Consider the following 20,666-nt stretch of genomic DNA (forward strand, 5'->3'; position numbering starts at 1 on the left):
TCCGATCCCCTTGGGCTCAGCACCTCTCGAGCCCGCGGCCTGGGGCCCAGGGCCTCTGCCCGAGGATGCTTCAGCCAGGGAGGGGTCCAGGACCAGAAAGCTTCAGAGGGGACCTCAGCGCTCAGCTGAGTTTGTAAACCTCCGGGGAGTCACTCCCCGAATCACTTCCCAAACGTCAGTGTGCATTCAGGGATCAGGTTAAAATGCAGCTTCTGATCAGAGGTGGGGCCTGAGACTCTGTATTTCCACACGTGCCCAGGTGGTACTGATGCTGCTGGTCGGTCCCTGAAGCAGCTGAGGAGCAAAGGGGCTAAGGCCCGGGGTGGGAGCCCAGCAGAGCACAACTGATGGTCTAAGAGTCTTTTCTTTCTGCAGAAAAAGTGCCCCTAGAGAACCCAAACCAGCTGGTGTCCAAGCTGGAAGGTGCAGTAGCTGACGCGTATTGTGTGGTTATGGCTCAGGTCCTCACCATAACCCCACAGGGAGGTGTTATTCTTACCCATGCTTTACAGATGGGAAGACTCAGGATCAGTGAGGGTAAGTACTCTGCTTCCTAGTTGCACGGCTGGTGCACGCAGAGCTGGGATTCGGGTCTATCTGACCCCAGGGTCCCAGCTTTCGCTACTAGGTAGCCTGCCTTCCTGCATCTACTCCAACGCCCTCATCATACTAATGGAGCCCAGAGGGCAATGACCTGCCCAAGGTCTCGGCCTGCAGTGACCCCTCTTTGGGTTCCTGCATCTGCTTTGCAGCCTCTGACCTGCTCCATCAGTCTTGAAGACAATGGTGATAGGAACAGCATCAAAATCTCCCTGAGACACCAGCAAGGGAGCTGGGAGAGAGAAGGGGAATTTGTTCCCTTAGCCCAAATTGTACGGGTGACTCCCCGATGCCTTAGAGGTAACTTTGGGGGCAAACCGGAGCCCCAGTACGCAGAGGCAAGGAGCTCCTGCAACTTGCAGTGGCCCAGCTAAACCTACAAGTGGGCTCTCGGGTTGACTCTGGACAGACGTGGGAGCCAGGATGCAGCGTTAACTGCAAAAGCGGCAGGCAGGAGCTTCGTCTCCAAGCAGCCCAGAGAGGGTCAGCCTTCTCCCCAAGTCCTTGGCCCCCATGGAGGACAGAGGGACCCAAGACACAGCAGCCGCATGGACACATCGTTCGTTACCCCACACCCCCAACGCTCCACGTCCTTAGAGGAAGCCCCACCCTGGGGGGGGTGCCCAGAGGGGAGAGAAGGGGAGGGGGGGCTTGGCTTTTTTTGTCCTTCTCTGTCCTTCTGCCTGGGGGCTGCAAGGATCTCATTTCTGAAAAGGCTGTTTTCCCGTTAGGGACAGCATCCAGGACATAAGCGGCAACAAGTCAGGGGGCCCCTCTGTCCAGATAGCACAGATGCAGGCAGAGCAGGTGCCCCGCCCTTGTGCTTGTCTTCAGATGCCCTTGGCCGATGTTTTCTAATCTACAGAGCTTGGAGCCCCATGGAGAAGAAACTGTCATTTTCAACAGAATCATGTGATGAGCACAGGTGAACTTTTTTTTTTTTTTTTTTGTGGTACGCGGGCCTCTCACTGTTGTGACCTCTCCCGTTGCGGAGCACAGGCTCCGGACGCGCAGGCTCAGCGGCCATGGCTCACGGGCCCAGCCGCTCCGCGGCATGTGGGATCTTCCCGGACCGGGGCACGAACCCGTGTCCCCTGCATCGGCAGGCGGACTCTCAACCACTGCGCCACCAGGGAAGCCCACAAGTGAACGTTTTTAATGGGATAAGCAGGGCCTGGGCGTCTGGAGATAAGACTTTGTGCCAGAAAGGATTAACCTTGCCTGAGAGAGTTCTGACCTTTGCCCCCCACTCCTGGGGGGTCACCTGCAAGCCCTCAGAATGTCCTCCTTGATAAGAGTAACTTTGTTCACCTGGGGCCCTGGGCCACCCCAGATGGTCAATGCTGACAATGTGATTTATGGGGAGGCCTTGGGCCACACAGAATCCACCTGCTCTCTGGAGGGGCTGGAGATCAAGGTCAGCCATAGGCTGTCCGCCATGTGCATGTGGCTGGCCCCCAATAAAAACCCTGGACTCCAAGGCACAGGTGAGCTTCCCTGGTTGGCAATGCACTTGTCACATGCAGTTGCTGGGAGAAATCAGCACTGCCGCCACGACTCCACTAGGAGAGGACACCCAGAAGCCCCATGCCTGATCTCTCCTGGACCTGTCCCATGTATCTGTTCCCTTTGTTGGTTTCAGTCTGTATCCTTTCACTGTAGTAAATCGTCACCGTGAGTACAGCGGCTTTTCTGAATTCTGTGAGTCCTTCCAGTGAATCACTGAAGCTGAGGGTGGTCTTGGGGACCTCAAGCCAGCTGACACCGTGTTTTCTTGTGCTGGACAGCCTGGGTGGGGCACAACCTCTTTCTGGGTCTCCGTGTTCCCTCCAGAAACAAACGGGATTCTAATCCCAGCCCCCTCATTATCCCAGACAGGCAAAGGAAATGCTCTGAATATGTCGAGGGAAGAAGATAGCAGTTTTTCTCGGCAGAGGTCTGTCAGAACGCAGGGAAGTGGACTAGAGGGCCGTCCAATGCCCCGAAACATCAAACAGACCACCACAGCCACAGATGAACCGTCACTGACGCACAGAAATGTGGACATGCGTGGGTGCTTATACTGGTAGGGCCACAAAGCTGAGTAGACCCGGGTGGGCAGGATGGGGGCCCTGTATGGATGCACACAGCCACAAGCCTGCCATGCTCTCTGCCACGAGGATGAGACGGGTGAGCTACCACGAACCCTTATCTTCAAAGCGTGAATGAGCATCTCTTCTAGGACACGCACTGTGCGGGTCACTTTATAGTTGGCTGTCCAACGTGGCAGCTGCTGGCCCCATGTGGCTGTTTAAACTTCATTAAAATGAAATAACAATGAAAATTCAATTCCTCAGTCGTGCTAGTCACATTCCATGTGTTCTACAGACAGACACGTGGCTCGTGTACCATACCGGAGGGTGTTGCTAGGGATCATTTCTGTCGCTGCAGGAAGTTCTGCTGGGTAGCTCTGCCTGACGGCACAGATCCCAGGACTCTATGACTCCAAACTCACGTTCTTTTCGTGTTTTCCCTTTTATCCCCGTCACAGCCCTTGGAGACACACAGGGCAGGCAACGCCATCCATCACAGAGCGGGGAAGCGGGGCTCCCAGCAGGGAGTTCTAGCAGAACCTCCAGCTAGGAGTCAGGACCCTCAGGGTCTGCGCTGGGCCCTTCCACCAACCCACGTGTGCCCTTGGGAAGTCCTTTCCCCACTCCGGGCCTCAGTTTCCACACCTGCCTAAGGAAGGGGTCAGCTGAGTTGGCGGCTGTCACAGGGCACCCTCTTCCATCTATTTCATTATCAGTCATCCACAAAAGATTCAGATACAACAAAAGCTTCTGCTGTTTCAAATCTGAAAACCACGGGAGGTCTCACAGTCCCCTGTGTCGTCCTGCCCTTTTAGACTTCTCTGTGGTCCCCTGGACCTGAGTGTCCAGCACAGCCCCTGCCCCAACCCGGCCCCCGCCCAGCCCCACTCCTCTCTGACCTGCAACACGGGGCTCTCCTCAAAGTTGTAGGCACTGGGCCGGCCCTCCAGGGTGGAGAAGGCCACGTTGCCGCCGCTCAACGGGGAGATGTCGCTGAACTCGGAGGTGCAGAAGGCCATGCGCTCGTCCTCGCCGGGGCGCAGGTACTGGCCCTCGGGCTTGCCGTAGGTCGTCTGGCAGGAGGCGCTGTAGTACTGGTAGGGCTCCCAGGGACCGCCGGCCTGGGTGCGCTTGTAGATGGCGAAGCTCTCAGGGCGGCTGGTGTGGAACTTCAGCCGCACGTAGGTGATCTCGTAAGCTTTCCCTGCAGTGGGAAGACGTGGACCCATTTTACAGAAGGGAAGGGAGCGTCAGAATCCTGGTCCAGGGAGAGCAGAACGGCTGTGCTGCGTATACTATCTTGGATGGATCGTTAGAGGCTGCCTGGAGCACCGTGCTGGGTGTGCCATGATTAATTAGTGATGCCTGTCAAGGATACAGGAGAGGACAATGCTGGCATGCTTCCCAAGTACTTGCCATCCCTTAACTAGGCCCGTTTGTCTCCCTGCACAGAAATCTGCAGAGTAACACCCCTGACAGGCAGCCATCTCTTTCTGCTCAACTATCTCCAGCAATGGGATGTTGCCACATCCTGAAGAAGCCTGCTCTACCATTAGAAAGTCATTTCTTTTACTACACTCCAAAAAACCAAACCTTCCACCTGTGCCTTTTGGTCTCATTCCCTCCCAGTGATTTTAGACCCCTGGAGTCTGGAGACATGCCTGTTTCAAGCCCCCCCGCCCCCGCAATCCTAACACAACCCCCCCGAACCCCTGTCTGTCTCCTGCTTCCATCTAACTTCTGTTTGATCCAAAGTTCTTAAGAGAAGTCTGTATCTGTTGGCCCCATGGTCTCATCTCCCAATTTAACCCTCAGTCCACTGCAATGCAGCTTCTCTGGGTCACTCGACAGAAACTGCTCTTGCAACCAAGAGCCCCTTGTGGTCACAGCCAGGGGACCACGCCTTGCCTTACTTCCTGGGCCATGGATCATCGCTGTTACTTGGAAGCCCCCTTCCCAGGCCTCCGTGCAGCCCACACTCCTGGCCCTGCCTCCTGGGTCTTGCTCCTGGGTTGCTCCTTCCAGCCCACCCTGGGTCCCCTCCTCGGCCCCCTCTGCTCAATCCCTCCCCCCTCCCAGTGGCCTCTCCATCGGCTTTAGTCCTGCTCCCCTCCCCCACCCTGCTGACGTCAAGGTGTGGGATCTTCAGGCCCCACCCTGCCCTCCTCTCTGCCCAGCTGCCACCTTTATGCCGCAGGAGCGCTCACAATGGCTCCAGATCCACCACAGTTACTCAGAGCTGGGAGGCTGGGATGGGAAGGCGCATGCGACTGGGGAGCAGGGCGGGTGGGGAGGACAGCCGCCTACATCCTCACCTGCCCCGACAGGTGTCAGCAAGCAGCGCCTAAGAGCAGAAAAACCGATGGACTAATGAACGAATGAATGACCAAGAGAGGGCGCCCTCCCATTCCCCAGAGCTGCTCCGAACTTCTCTCCACCCTTTTCCCACATCTGCTTTCTTCCCTCTGGCTGTTCTGCCCTGGTCCCAGATACCCCAGGAGGCCTTTCCCGCTGCTGCCACCTCTCTGTCACTGTCCACAGTCTCCCTTACGCACTGAGGAGAAGTCACTTCAATCCTCTGTTTAAACATCTCGGCCCAAAGTGAGAGCTAAATCTATAAAACTCTTACAAGAAAATACAGGAGTAAATCTTCATGACCTGGGTTAGGCAAAGCCTTCTTAGATGTGACACCAAAAGCACAGCTGACAAAGGAAAAAAAACAGATGAATTGAACGTCATCAAAATCAAAAAATTTGTCCTTCTAAAGACACCACTGAGAAAAATGAAAAGCCAACCCACAGAATAGCAGAAAATATTTGCAAAGCATTAAATCTGTTAAGGGATTTATCTAGAATATTTAAAGAATTCTTACAACTCAAAAATAAAACGACAGACAACCCGGGAATTCCCTGGAGGTCCAGTGGTTAAGACTCCATGCTTTCACTGCAGGGGGCACGGGTTCGATCCCTGGTCGGGGAACTAAGATCTCGAAGGTGTGCAGCGCAGCCAAAAAAAAAAAAAAAAAAACCACAGATAACCCAATTTAAAAATGGAAAACAGAAAAAAGGATCTACCAGGCATTTCTCCAAAACAGATATATCAATGGTCAATGAGCACATGAGAAGATGCTCAACATCATAAGCCACAATGAGATACCACTTCACTCCCTTAAGATGGATAAAATAAAAGAGACAGACGAAAATAAGTGTTGGCAAGGAGGTGGAGAAATCGGAAGCCTCGTCGTACACAGCTGGTGAAGATGTAAAACGGTGCAGTTGCTTTGGAAAGCAGTCTGGTGGTTTCTCAAAATGTTAAACACAGAGTTACCACATGACTCAGCAATCTCACTCCTAGGCGTGTCCCCAGGCGAAATGAAAACATACGTCCTCACAAAAACCTGTACACCAATGTTCAGAGCAGCGGTACTCATAAAATGCAAAGAATGGAAACAACTCAAATGTTCGTCAACAGACAGACGAATAAATAAAATGTGGTATGTCATACAAAGGAATGTCATTTGGCAAGAAAAAGGAATAAAGTACTGACACATGCTACAATGTGGATGAACCTTGAAAATATTGTGATAAATAAAAGAAGCTAATCCCAAAGACTATATAATGTATGATTTCACCTACATTAAATGTCCTGAATAGGCAAATCCAGAAAGACAGAAAGTAGATTCGTGGTTTTCAGGGCCTGGGGTGTTGGGTGAACACTTGGCAGGGGGAGGTGACTGCTAACATGCACAGGGGGACGTTAATGGGGATGATAAAAATGTTCAAAAATGGATTGTGGTGATGGGTATACAATTCTAGGAATAATACTAAAGAGCACTGAATTGTATGCTTGAATCGGGTGAATGGGACAGTAAATTATATCTCCATAAAGCTGTTACATATATTTTTAAAAATTGGTCCTCACATCCATTAGGACGGCTATTATTTTTTAAAAAAACAGATAACAGGGACTTCCCTGGTGGTCCAGTGGTTAAGACTCCACGCTCCCAATGCAGGGGGCCCGGGTTCAATCCGTGGTCGAGGAACTAGATCCCACATGCATGCCGCAACTAAGACGCGGCACAGCCAAAATAAGTAAATTAAGTAAATAAATAAATATATTTTAAAAAATCAGATGACAATAACAAGCATTGGTGAGGGTGTGGAAAAGTTGGAACCCTTGTGCACCACTAGTAGGAGTACAAAATGGTGCATTTCCTTTGGAAAACAGTTTGGCGGTTCCACGAAAAATTTAAAATAGACTTACCATATGATCCAGCAATTCCACTACTGAGTATAGACCCCAGAGTACTGAAAGCAGGGTCTTGAAGAGATATTTGGACACACATGTTCATAGCAGCATTACACACAATAGCCAAGACGTAGAAGCAACCCATGTGTCCATCAACAGATGACGAATAAACAAAATGTGGTCCAGGGACTTCCCTGGCGGTGCAGTGGTTAGGAATCCGCCTGCCAAGGCAGGGGACACGGGTTCGAGCCCTGGTCCAGGAAGATCCCACATGCCGCGGAGCAACTAAGCCCGCGAGCCACAACTACTGAGCCCTCGTGCCACAACTAAAGAAAGCCCACGCGCAGCAACGAAGACCCAACGCAGCCCAAAATAAATTAATTAATTAAAAAACAAAATGTGGTCCATGCACCCAGTGAAATAGTATTCAGCCTTAAAAAGGAAGGAAATTCTGACACATGCTACAACATGCGTGAACCCTGCCTGAGGACATGATGTGATGCAAATTAGGCCAGTCATCAAAAGACAAATACTATATGATTCCACCTATATGAAGCCCCTAGAGGAGTGGAATATATAGAGACAGAAAGTAGAATGGTGGGTGAGGGGAGAGAGTAATAGTATTTAATGGGGACAGAGTTTCAGTTTAGGAAGATGAAAAAATTCTGTGGGTGGATGGTGGAGAATATACAACAATAATACAACAATGTGAATATACTTAATACCAGTGAACTGCACATTTAAAAATGGTTAAGGTAATAAATTTTATGTTATGTGTATTTTACCACAATAAAAGAAAAAACTGCGGCAAAAGCATACCTATTGGCCCCTTGGGAATGCAGTGTAGTGACACAGACGCAGGGCCATAAAAATATTCCTGGCCTTTGGTGAAAAAAAAAAAAAATCCCACTTCTGGGAATTCGAACAAGGCATGGAACCTAAATCAAGAAGTTCATCAAGGAATTTTTTTAGAATAGGGAAAAAAGTGGAACCATAAGGATTCAATAAATTGTAGGGATAAACTCACAGGGTGATTGCAACCACGGAAACAGCTGACAGTGAGTTTATATTACATGGGAAAGTGAAAATGTTGAATGAAAAAAAAAAAGACAAACGACCTTACGTTTAGAATCGTCAGATGATATTTAAAAATCCCTAAAGAACAAGCAGAAAAGAAAGACATCGAATGCATGAGCATGGCTGTCCTCAGGGCAGAGGACTCAGCGACTTTTCTTCCCTTTTCAAGTGTTCTACATTTTCCCAATTTTTTCTCATGAAGTTTGTTCTAATTTAAAAACTGGAGAAAACACAAATTAAAAAAAAATTTAAAAAGCAACCGCCTTGCCATGTTCTGTTTTAAGATGTTTTTCAAAGTTACATTACAGCACAGCCTGGCACTGTCACTCCAAGCTCCTTCAAAGAAAGCATGTGTTGCCAACGGAGCCGGTGTCTGGGGCGGCCGCTTCTGTTCTGAGCAGGAGTCAGACCTCGGAACCAGGTGAGGACTTGCCCCAGGTGCGCGTTCACGAAAGGATGTTGTGTGGAGGTCGCCGTGGGTCCACAGGCCCAGATTCCTCTGTAAACATCTAGCAGCCAGACACCTCTCAGGAGGGGAACCTGGAGCCACTTAAAAGGTAGCTGGCAGCTAGAAGCGTGATTGGAAAAAGGCAGCCACCGGGATTTCATGCAAATAAGCAACACCGCACACTAGGAAACATCGCGGCTTTTCCCTTTCCTTGCCAAGGCAGGTGCGAGAAGATGCAGGTACGTCACAGAGGCGCGGCAGGGACTTTCTGTTACAAGAGTTAACAGAAGGGCCAAGAGTTAATTAGAAGGGCTAAGAAAGCAACTTAATCCCTGCTTTGCGATGAAAAAGGTTTCTGCCAAAGGCAACCCGAAGGCTGGGGAAGGAACTGGCCCTGAGATCTTCTGAACAGTGACAAGAATTAAATTTGCAGCCTCAACCCAGACCCTTGCAAGCTCCAGGGGCCAATGAAGCTTCAGGGTGATTGAGACAGGTGTGCTCCCATCAAAAAATCTGGGCCAAAACGTCATCCCCACCTGTTAACTGCGGAGTGATACTGCTTGGGACCACACGGATCTCAACTCCCAGCCACCCAATAGGCTGTTCCCTCTGCCTGGAACGCTGTTCCCTCCGCTCCTCACCTGGCTGGCTTCCGTGCATCCCTGCTCATCCCACTGGTTTAGCAGACTGATCAATTGCCCCAGCCTGAGTCCTGCGTGGAACACCTTTCTCCCGCCTTCCCTGATGGCTACTCATCCCTGGAGCTGTGGGTTTGGGTGCCTCACTGGTGCTCCCCAGCTGCCCTGAGCCTCTTCACCCTGTTCTGTAAAGACCTGCTCATCCCTCCCACTAGTCTGTGCCCTCCTTGGGACGGGGCAGTGAATCCTCAGAGCTGAGCACAATGCCAGGTACACAGTAGGTGCTCCATAAATGCTTGCCAGATGAAGCATGATTTGTACCTTTAAGGAGGTTACAATCCAGTGAACAAGTTGAGACAGGCAGGCCTGACAACATGACCGAGGCTGTCACAGGGTTCTGCCAATCACGACCCCCCGAATGAGTCTGTTGAACAACAGCCAGCATTTAGTGAGCACCTACTATGTGCCAGGCACCTTGTTAAGTGCTCTATGCACACTCTATCTCAGAGACCCCCAAACAGTTCCATAACCGTGCACATCTTACTAACAAGGAACCCGAGGTTCAGGCAGGAGAAAGGGTCTCGCACAAGGTCACGCAGAAAACAGCTGAGTCTCTGCTCAACTTCAGGCTTGTCTGACCCCAGGTTGTCGAACCAGCCACCCCTCCATTCAATGCTCAGAGAGAAAGGGCTGCCCAGGAAGGAGGTGCCAGTGCCCATGAAAACTGCAGAGGTCGCCCAAGCCAGCACCAGGAACACCAAGCCATGTCCTCTCCAGCCAGCTGGGACGTAAAGCCCAACAGGAATGACACCAGGGCGGCCATAAAAGCAGGCTGGCCCACATCCGGCACTGACCGAGCAGAACGAGCTCCGAAGGAGAGGCTTATTTTGGGAAAATGGAAACAAAACAAAGCCCTTTAATTGGAGCCATCTGGGGAGCAGTGGCCTGGGGATGGGGCTGGAGGGGACAGGGTGGGGAGCTGAGCGGAAATGCGTGGGCGAGGCTGCCCTGCCCACTGTGGGCATGAGAACCAGGTGGGGAGAGCTGCTCCCAGCCTGCAGGAGGCATCACAGCAGGGCTCCTCCGCCCTAGCATCTGGCCATCCACTGTTCTCGTCTTCCTCTCCCATCCTAGCTCTTGGCAATTTGGGGCTCGCTGAATCCCTGTGAAGAGCTGGGGAATCCCTGTGACCACAGTGCCAGACACCGTGAGAGCCTGGCTGAATCAGAGCTAGGCCCACGACAGTTCCCTCAACTTTGGGCCAAGAGTCTAAACCCCAAATATGGATATCAAGATTGTCAAGCCTATTGTCTAACCTGGGGAGAGTGAACAGATTTCGTCTGATTGATTATTGCCTAGGGCTTTGTGTTAAGAAGGATTCTGAGGTCCAGTCTGAATGCAGCCATGACTGAAACGTACAAACTACAAGTCTGCAAAGAGAGGTGTCAGGGCATTTAAGACCATTGCAATCAATCAGGGAACAGATGAGGGGCTGAGTGGGAACGATGGAGAGGAAGGCAAAGACAAGGAACATTCTAGAGAATGATCTAGTGATCTGGCGAATGCTGAAATCAAAGGATGAGGAGGGAAGAACTGCAGCGGATTCCTGAGTTCCTTGCTTTGGTGCATGGAGAGATGAGGGGGAAGGAAGAAGGATGCCTTTACTTTTTAACTTTAAATATATATATATAACATAAAATTTACCATCTTAATCATTTTTAAGCACATGGATCACTGGTATTAAGCACACTCACTGTTGTGCAACCACGGCCACCATCCATCTTCAGAACTTTTTCATCTTCCCAAACTGAAACTCCATACCCATTAAACACTCACTTCCCCTTCTTTCCTCCCCCAGCCCCTGGCAACCACCATTCTGCCTTCTGTCTCTATGAATGTGACTCGTTTAGGGACTCATATGAGTGGAATCATAGAGTGTTTGTCCTGTGTCTGGCTTATCTCACTGAGCATAATGTCTTCGCGGTTCATCCACGTAGCAGCACGTGTCAGAATCTCCTTCCTTTTTAAGGCTGAAAAATATTCCATTGTATGGCTGTGCCACACTTGGCTTATTCGTTCATCAGCGGACACTTGGGTTGCTTCCACTCTTCAGTTATCGTGAATAATGCTGCTATGGATATGGGTTACACGGTGCACCTTTACTTTTGGACCCTAAGTTTGGGGCCCATGTGTGACATTCAACGGTCGGCTTTCAGGAGGATGCTTGAATGACCTGGTCAAGGGCTCAGGTGGGAGACTGGGCTGGAGGTGCAGGTGGAGCCCCAAATGTCGACCATGATCCCAACAGGCAAAGCCAGGGGCATGAGATGGGGAGAGGGCACAGCTGGCGGGGAGATGAGAGAGAGCAGGGGAAGGGAGGCAGGTGAAGCGGCTGGAGCCCTGGGGTGCCCAGGTGCGGGGCAGGGCCAGGAGGAAGGGCGGAGCCACAGCTTAAGAGTCTGGGATGGATCTGGAAGGCTGGGGAGTTATTCATTCATGCGTTCATCCACTCATTCCTTGTTTCCAGGGAGGAAATACAGTGTAGCCATGATGTGCTGGGGTTCACATCCCCGCTCCACTGCCTAGCAGCTCTGTTGCCTTGGGCAAAAGACCTAACCTCCCTCCAGTGAAATGGGCAAGTGTCTTGAACACAGTGACTCCATTTCCCCATTTGCAAAATGGGCATCACAATAAAAGGGCTTCGTGAGTAAATGCCTGCAAAGCACTTACCACAGTCCCCGGCACACGTATGACTAAATGCTGTCATTCCATCCATCCACCCAACCAACAGCACCACTGTGCAGGGGGCCCTGCACTGGGCGCTGGGGTGCAGCTGTGAAAACAGGCATTCCCTCTGAAGCCTGGAGCCAGTGATGGACACAAACAAACAAAAACCTCACGCCTAGGATCTAGACTGTGACGGGGGAAGGGTGAGGGGCTGCCAGAGCATACAGGCAGGCTCTCTGCCCAATCCTGGGGGCTGAGGGCTTCCTGTAGGAGGTGACCTCAAAGCCTAGTGGGGCAGATAGCGGCCTGTCCGCTGTTGCATCCCCAGGGCTTGGTACAGGGACTGGCACGCAGTAGGCACTAGGCTGTTCTGTTTATGAATGAGATACGGGTTATCCAGGAGAAGGCGGGAACAGGAAGCTTTGCCGGGCAGATGCAACAGCAAAGGCAAAGACCAGGAGGACAGAGGCAGTCTCGACCCATCCTCAGCCCTGCTGAAGCGCAGCTGGTGCAGCCAGAGCGGGAGGGGAGGGAGGGGACATCTGGAGGCTGCCTGCATCCTTCCTGGGCTTTGGGACTTCCCACTCCTGCAACTGCTGGGTCCATCCTGAGCCCAGATGGGGGCGAGGCCAGCCAGGGCCAGCTGGGCCCAGGGCCATGGGGGGCTGCTTCTGCGGTAGAGGCTAATCAGGGCCGCTGCCTTGACCCCTGACCTGACTGGGGCCCGGCATTCCAGCCAGAACCCCCAGGGAGAAGGAAGGAGGACTTGGCGCCCCGGCACTGGCCTCGTCCAATGCAAACACGGCCGCCCACTCGACAGGAAGACGCAGTGGAGTCAAAGCTCAGGAGACCCAGCCGGCGTCGGGCTCCACCGGGGCCGGCAGGTCCTTCTGACGTCCAGCTCCCACTGGGCCAGGCCCCGCTGTCCTCTTGTCCCCTCCGCTCTGGCCATCCAGGCCGTGCAGGTCCAAGAACACACAGAGCGGCTTGCTGGCTCCCCTTGACCTGGGATGCCCTCCACTCTTTTGTCAACTCCCGCCACCCTTCACATCTCCGAGAGGCCCGCTCACCCCGGGTGTGTCCCCTGAGCATAAATCTTCATCCACATCGTTCCCGGGGCCCAGCTCGTCTTCTGGCGCCATGAAGATGGAGCCGATGCCGAAGGGATGCAGGGAGAACTGGCCCTGCACACGGGCAGCCCCCAGCCGGGATCTGAGGCTGGAGAAACCTGCCCCTCGCTCAGGGGCTCAGAACTCACCTGCTCAGGGACTTAATGGTCTTTCCAGTAGCTTCTCAGGAATCCAAGAAAGTGTACAAGCAAGAAGGGAGACTCCCCTGAGGCCAGCCGAAAGCTGAGGCACAACCTGGACGTTTATCATCCCCAAACGCAGCCTCAGTTTCCCTGTCTATAAAAGAACAAACGGGGACTTCCCTGGTGGTCCAGTGGTTAAGACTCCACGCTCCCAATGCAGGGGGCACGGGTTCAATCCCCGGTCGCGGAACTAAGATTCCACATGCCGCACGGCGTGGTCAAAGAAAAAGAACAAACGGTGCCGGGATGGGGTGCTGACTTAGTGGGGTCCCTAGCACGTGGTGAGGGCCCCCTGAATACTGTTACCCCTGATGACCATCCACCTCCCACACACCCACTACAAGGCTCCAGCCTGCTCACTTCCCATGGCCTCCGTGGAGGGCTGGGAGCCACCAGACCCCGCTGCTGCCTTTCATCCCAGACAGGAAGGCTCAACTTAGCGACAGGACTCAGGGATTTGGAACAGATGTCTGCGAGCTCGCAGGGGGCTGGGAAAGCAGCGACCTCCATCCAGGGCTGACCGGCCGCCTGCCCCTCCCCCGGCCTCACCCCACTCCCTCCAGGAGGCCGGGGCCAGAGCCGCTGCCCACTCCTCCCTCCAACGAGGTCAAGGAGAGAGGGGGCAGAGCCAGCAGAGGCGGCCTGAGGGCTAGGAGAGGCTCCCGCCCACCTTGACTGAGGACCCACCCGGCCCCCACCGGGTATACCCTGATGATCCCAGAACTCTTCCTCCCCTGATATTAAGCGACCTGTGGCTCAGCGTGGAGAAAACCAAATTTGAACGGAACCAGACGTGGGCCACGTCTGTCTGGGGCTGCTGTGGATCCCCAGAACCCCTCCTGCATAAATGGGACCAGGGTCAGGATGTCTTTTGAGAGCCAGCTGGGAGAACATTTCTCAATCCCTTTGGAAGAGGCCATCCCAAGGGGAACCTCAGCCTGAGCCGCTCTCAGCAGAGTCCTGTTGGTCACACACAAGGACTGTCCCTGCTCCTGTAAGCGCTTGGCCTACCTGAGCTCACAGGACCTGCACACTGCCCGAGAGGTGGCAACTCTCACCCCATTTCACAGGGAGGAAACCGAGGCACGGGGAGGGGGTGGCGTCTGCCCAGTGAGTGGCTGTGCTGGGCTTGAGTGTAAAGCCCCTTCTGTGGCCTGAGGCAGACAAAGGAGAGACCCGAGCTGGGCCCGGGGCACAGGACGGAGGAGGTGGGGGCCTCCTTCATTCATTCACTGTACAGACCCTTCCAGAGCCCCTCCCACATGCCTGGTGTTACACAACACGATGGGAAGAACGATGGTGTGTGTGTGTGTGTGTGGCGTAGGGCCTGGCACACACCAAGTGTAAGCGGGAACTGCCCCAAATCCAAACACGTAGACCCTCCCCCGCCCGCTCCTGCCTCGTCTGTGCCTGGCCTGAGCCCCTCATCTGATCCAGGTTCCACCCACACAAGCAACACATCAGCCAATCCCGCATCCTCTGTCATGGAACAAACTGTCTCCCACAGACCCCATCCTATCCCAGATTCCTTCCCCTGTGGCCTTGGGGTCCTGCCAGGCCAGTCTAGCCAGCTCCCCCAACCTCTCTCCCCCCACTGGTTTCCTGTCGCACGCCTGGGTAGAGAGACCCGTCCCATCCCATCCCTCCCATCCCATCGACAAGCCCCACCTGGAGAGCCCGACAGGTCAATGGGTGGTAACAAGGCCTCAGAGCAACCGAGCTTCTTGGGGTGGCAGTGGGTACCAGCCTGCTTTTCTGAGAAGGCTCGGTGTCCCCCCTACCACTTCAGTGCCATTCCCCAGCCCTCCCCAAGGCACTGTCACCCAGAGCTAGGAAAAGCCAACTCCACTGATGGGTGGAATTCACGTCAAGAAGTTTATGCTCTGATCTTGGATACACACGGATGTCAGTATCATTTAGCAGCTGTGTGTCTTTGGGCAAAAGACTTAACCTCTCTGAACCTCAATTTTCTCATCTGAAAAATAGGGATACATTCCCATAATTCCTTATCGAAACCGTTTGGCTCCGGATGTGGTTTAGAATTCAGAACTCTTCAGACTTCAGAGAGATGATGCAGTCCTTATGCCATGCATTGTGTTAACACCTCCAGCCGGGTCTGGGGCTAACAGCCATGTTCAAACATCTCAGGAACAGAATGTATGACTATTCACTCTAGGATCAACAAGGTCTATAAGTAGCCTCAGGTCAGGTTTAGCAGCCGAAATGAGTTATAAAAATACTTTGAGGGGCTTCCCCACTGGTCCAGCGGTTAAGACTCCATGCTCCCAGTGCGGGGGGCCTGGGTTCGATCCCTGGTCAGGGAACTAGATCCAGCATGCATGCCTCAACTAAGAGCCCTTGTGCCACAAGCTAAGACTCAGCGCAGCCAAATAAATAAATAAATATAAAAAAAAATACTTTTGAGTTTTCAGAGCTTTGGGAGATTCTGAACCCACAGATAACGGAGTGTGGACCAATGGAAACACTCCCTCCCTGAAAGGGCTACGGAGCCAGGGGTCGGGGGGGAGGTGGTTATTCCCATTCCCTGAAATGGGGGAGGTGCCGTGAGTGAAGTGCTGGGTCCAGACTCGGGATCGTGATTCCCGGGGACCTAAGGGCTCTCGCACCATGGCGTGGGGTTGGGTGGAGAGGCTTGGGCACAGCAGAGAGGCCATGCCATCCGGTCCAGTTACCCAACGGCCGGGTGAAACTTGGCTCCTGCCCTGAGGGCAACCTTCTCGGTGATGAACACACTGGCTCTGTCCCCAAGATCACCCCCAGGGACGGCACACAGCCTCGGGGATTCACTGAACCCCAGAAGTCAACCAGATGCCCCAAGATTAGGAGCCCCTGCCCCAGAGAGCCGACTAGTTCACCCCCTGGTGGGTCACCTCCCTTCTTTGCCCACAACAGCTCTGGGTCTAGGATGGACAATCACTACAGGGCATGGTCCTCGCACCCAGATCCGCTGCTCTGTAAAGGGCTCCCAGGAGGCTTCCCACCCCTCCCAGCCCCAAGAGACACTCATCAGTCTATCCTTCCAGATAGTGGGGGGCACAGGTCCCTTTCCTGAGGCCCCCCATATCTGGATCCTACAGCTAACCCAGGGCGCGCAGCCTCGAGCCCCCGATGGTGGGCACAGGGGACGAGGTGATGGCGGTGCCCTGAGCCCGCGCTTACCCAGGTTGAGAGTGATGTTGACCGAGGTGGGGTACTGCACCCCAAAGGCCATGGACGGGCTCTGCCACCAGGTGCTGTCGTCCTGGCTGTGGAAGTCGGTGAGGTAGGAGGCGTTGTGGTGGCGCTCGGGGTCGGCGGCGTCGCAGCGCTGGCACTGCGCCCCGGCTCCCTGAGCGCCCACGTGCGGACAGAAGTCCTCGGGCGGGCGGCCGCACGTGTGGGAGGCCTCGGCTAGCCGGCCGAACGCCGCGTTCTCGAACACGGGCAGGCAGCGCTGCGGGCGCCCCACGTCGTCGTAACACGCGCCCATGCCCGCGCCGGCCGCCCGCGGCGTCAGGAGCGCCAGACCCAGCAGGAGCGCAGCCACCGCCGCCATCGTCCAGGGCACCGACGCCCTTGCGGTCCGGCCGAGCACGCCCGGCTCCGCGCGCCCGCCTCGTCTCCCGCTCCGGTGGGCGCGGACCGCGCGCGGGGCCCCAGTACGCGCCTCCCCCGGCGGGCGGGACCCATGGCGGGAGGGAGGGACAGACGGCGGGCAGCGCCCCCCAACCTCCCGACCGCTCCGTCCCTGGGCGCTCACCCCCCCTGGTGGCCGTGCCCGGGAGTGCTCGGCTTGGGAGTCAGCCCCAGCTGCTTTGCCCTGGCTCTGCTGGGGGACCCTGGCTCTTTGACCCTCGGTGTCCTCGTCTGTAAAAAGGGATTGGTAATGATGCAGGTTCATTACCGTGCTTGTGAGGTTTCAATGGCCGTTCATGACATGGAAACTGCTCACTAGTGCCTTTCAAGTCCTGAAATAAAAGGGGGCATCAGGGTCTTTACCTGGTCTTTCCCGTTGCACGTCTCCTCCCAGCAATTAAGTCACCCTAGGGGTAGATCCTTAAGTTTCCACTGTTCCATTCACTCTGAAAAGTGCTTCTGCTGCTGGCTATTCTCTGCTCTCAAAGCAGAGATTCTAAGCTGACATTTGTGACCGAGGATACCTGGTCTCATCACAAACATCACCTCAGAGAAAGACCTTCCCTCCCCCCACCCGCAGGACATGCCCCCTTATATGCTCCATTCATTAAAATTAATAAATCAAAGGAGAAAGCCAGATGCTCATATCAATAGATGCTAGAGAAAACACTTGATAAAACTTAGCAGCCCTTCCCAGAAAAACTCCAAGGAAAATAGTAATAAACGTCCTAAACACGCTCAGGACTATCTTTCAGCTGCAGCCTTTACAGCTAGGTCCTTCCCATCAGATGTCCTTGCTTGAGACTGGGAACGTAAAAGTGGGCAGAGGCCATCCTCTGCCCTTCTGTGATTTTTTTCTGGTGGCAGGTGAGGTCACAGAGGAGGAGGCTTTCTGTAGCAGCGTGCTTCCCATTCTCCAGCTCTGTGGGGGTCGAGAGGGCTTTGTGTGGTGGTAGCAGCAGCCGTGAGCTCCTGACTCGTATTTCTGCCCCCTGGATTGCAGTTACAGAGTGAGCTCCCAGAGCCTCAGGTGGTGGCAGCTTCCCAGGTGGGTCAGTTCTGCAATGTCCTAGATGTCAGCACTTCCAGTGTCTTTCCATCCATCCCCTGAGCACTTACCTCTCTGCATTCAGTCCTTCCTGCTGCAAACACCTAAGCACTTGCCAAGTGCTTGGTGCCGAGCTCAGCATGGTGAGGGTGGAGAGGGTGGGCAATAAACTGTTATCACTACAATGAAGACAGGATCCTGCTCTCTATGAGCCCTTGGTCTGACTGGAGAGGGAGACAGGGCACTAAGAAACAGCCTGATGACATTCCAAGGCTTGTTCTTGCCTGTTTCATAAGACTGGATTGTGGCCACGTGTTTTCCATTCGTTTGTTCCTCAGCAAACGTGTACTCTTGCCCACTGTGTACCCTGCACTGTGTTGGAGACACAGAGCTGAATTAGACACCCCCATCCCACCCCCTAGTGAGGGAGAGACACCACATCTATTGATGTCCATGAAGAGGCTGATAGGATGTAACGGAAGGTGGTGCATGGGGGGCTTGGGGTGTAGGGAGGGTGGGGTGGCTAGTTCTGCCTGCAGGTGGAGGGTGCTTCCTAGAAGAGGTGATAAATAGACCAAGTTGTAAAGGATGAGTAGGGGAAAGGGCATCTCAGGCAGGAGGCACAGCTTGTGCAAAGGCTCAGATGTCTGAATGGGGAGGGCAAACCTGTTGTGTGTTTGCAACTCTGGGTGGGGACTTGGTCCTGGGGGTGAGGCTGGAGCAGGGTGCAGAGGCCAGATGACGTGGGGTGCTGGGCACCATGGTGATGAGCAGGGGCTTCGTCCTGTAGAGGATCTGCGGCTGCCGTGGGTCGTGAGTTCTTGGCGGGCAGGGACCTTGTGTGCATCACCCCCTGTCCCCAGGACCTGAGCTGGGCATAGTTCAGGGAATGTTTGGGGAACAAGCAGGAACCACATGGCTGGCAAAGGCTGATCCTACAGGAGCAGGGCCGGAGATGATGGCTCCTTTAAGAGGCTCCAGCCGGGTGCTCCCTGACCTTGCCCAGCTCCTAGCAATCGCTCTTGAGGGGACCACACCACACTAAGGGGCCAGGATGAGGGGCTAAGTTTAGTTTGGGCAATCAGGGGAGGCTTCTTGGAAGAGGTGACAGCACAGTGGAGACCTGAAAGATGGGATGAGAGGCAGGGTGGAGAGGGAGGGCTCACACTGATGGGAGCTGACAGGGACCCCTCAGCTGTCACCCTCAGAGAACATCTTCTCCCTGGAGTTAACAAGTTCAGACAGGCCCAGGGACATGGTTGGCCTTGGGACATGCCACCCCTCAGTACAGCAAGTGTCTCAACCCTCCTCTGTCCCCAGCCCGAGCAGGGCCTGGGCCTGGGATTGAGTCAACCCTGGATAGCCCTTCAAATCCAAGGGGCCCAGATGGATAAATGATGCACCCCCTTGTGGGTGGTGCAGGGGCCAGAGGCTGGGCTCCAAAGGAGGTAACAATGGCTGTTGGGACTTCCCTGGTGGCGCAGTGGTTAAGAATCTGCCTGCCGATGCCGGGGACATGGCTTCGATCCCTGGTCCAGGAAGATCCCACATGCTGCAGAGCAGCTAAGCCCGTGCGCCACAACTACTAAGCCTACACTCTAGACCCCGTGAGCCACAACTACTGAGCCCACATGCCACAACTGCTGAAGCCCGCATGCCTAGAGCCCGTACTGTGAAACAAGAGAAGCCACTGCAATGAGAAGCCCACACACTGCAACAAAGAGTAGCCCCCACTTGCCGCAACTAGAGAAAGCCCGCGTGAAGGAACAAAGACCCAACACTGCCAAAAATAAATAAATTTCTAAAAAAAAAAAAAGGCTGTCCACTCATCATTCATTCACTCGCTGGACAGACATTTACTTAGTCCGTGTGCCATGCCCTGGGCTGGGCACAGGGGACAGAGTGATGAATTGGTGAAACTGTCCCTGCACTTGGGGGGGTCCCAATAAGAAACTGGTGATTATAACACAGAGTGATCAGAGCACTGGGGAAGAGAGAGTAAAGAGAAGGTGCTTACCCCAGTCTGGAGAAGTCAGGGAAGGCTTCCTGGAAGAGGTGAGGTCTCAGCTGAGACCCAGAGAGGAGGAGATAGCCAGTAAAGGAGATGGGGATGAGCATTCCAGAAGAGGAAACAGCATGTGAAAGGCTTGGAGACAAAACCGAAGAACTGAAGGAAGTCCAGGGTGGCTGGATATGGGAGTTTGGGAAGAAGCAGGTTGGGGCTGGTGGGGTGGGCAAGGGCCAGCCCCACATGTCCTGATGAAGAGCTGGACTCCACGTGGGGACTGCCAGAGAGCAGCTTCCCTTCTCCAACCTCTCCCAGGGGTCCAGGCTACCCGCTCCCCAGTGAGAGGCTCCTGCCCTAGATCCAGCCTCTGGCCCCTGCTAGGTCCCCTCCCACTTCCTCTGGACACTCAGGGTCCAGCATGGAAATCCTTGGGCCTGGCACTCCCTGGGGAAACCCCACGGCCGAGTCCACACAGACATGTCTCTGCTGTGCCTGACATTGCCCACACGCAGCCAAAGTCACCCACAACACAGGCCAGCCAGGAACACAAGGCCATGGAGCCCACCCTGTGGGTAGATCACAGAGCCCAGCTGCTCCTCAGTGGGTTTTCTTATTTGTCTGCACCGCTCCCCCAACTAGGGGCCCCTGGAGGGTAGGCAGGAGGGGTGTGACTCATCCCCCGGGTGGGTGCTTGCAGAATGCCTAGTGAATGAATGAAGGATGACGAATATTAAATGGATGGTAAGTGAATGAAAAGTACATGAAGAATGAGAGCATCTGAATGAATGGATGGATGGATGGAGGGATGGATGGATGGATGGATAGTGAACGAATGGATGTAAGTGTGATTGA

The 20,666-nt window shown here is 54.1% G+C and overlaps 1 protein-coding gene across 1 annotated transcript in view; it reads right to left on the reverse strand.

The window, feature by feature from the left end:
• Positions 1-16,736, reverse strand: part of LAMC3 (laminin subunit gamma 3) — a 60,453-nt gene extending 43,717 nt beyond the window's left edge. The window contains exons 1-2 of the mRNA XM_032636317.1: positions 16,303-16,736; positions 3,572-3,876 (exon numbers count right to left, since the gene is read on the reverse strand). Of these exons, the coding sequence (XP_032492208.1) occupies positions 3,572-3,876; positions 16,303-16,678 (681 nt within the window). The 5' untranslated portion in view covers positions 16,679-16,736. The remainder of the gene's footprint in view (positions 1-3,571; positions 3,877-16,302) is intronic.
• Between the last annotated feature and the right edge of the window lie 3,930 nt (positions 16,737-20,666).

The sequence above is a fragment of the Phocoena sinus genome, chromosome 6, assembly GCF_008692025.1.
Source record: "Phocoena sinus isolate mPhoSin1 chromosome 6, mPhoSin1.pri, whole genome shotgun sequence".
Classification (NCBI taxonomy): Eukaryota; Metazoa; Chordata; class Mammalia; order Artiodactyla; family Phocoenidae; genus Phocoena; species Phocoena sinus.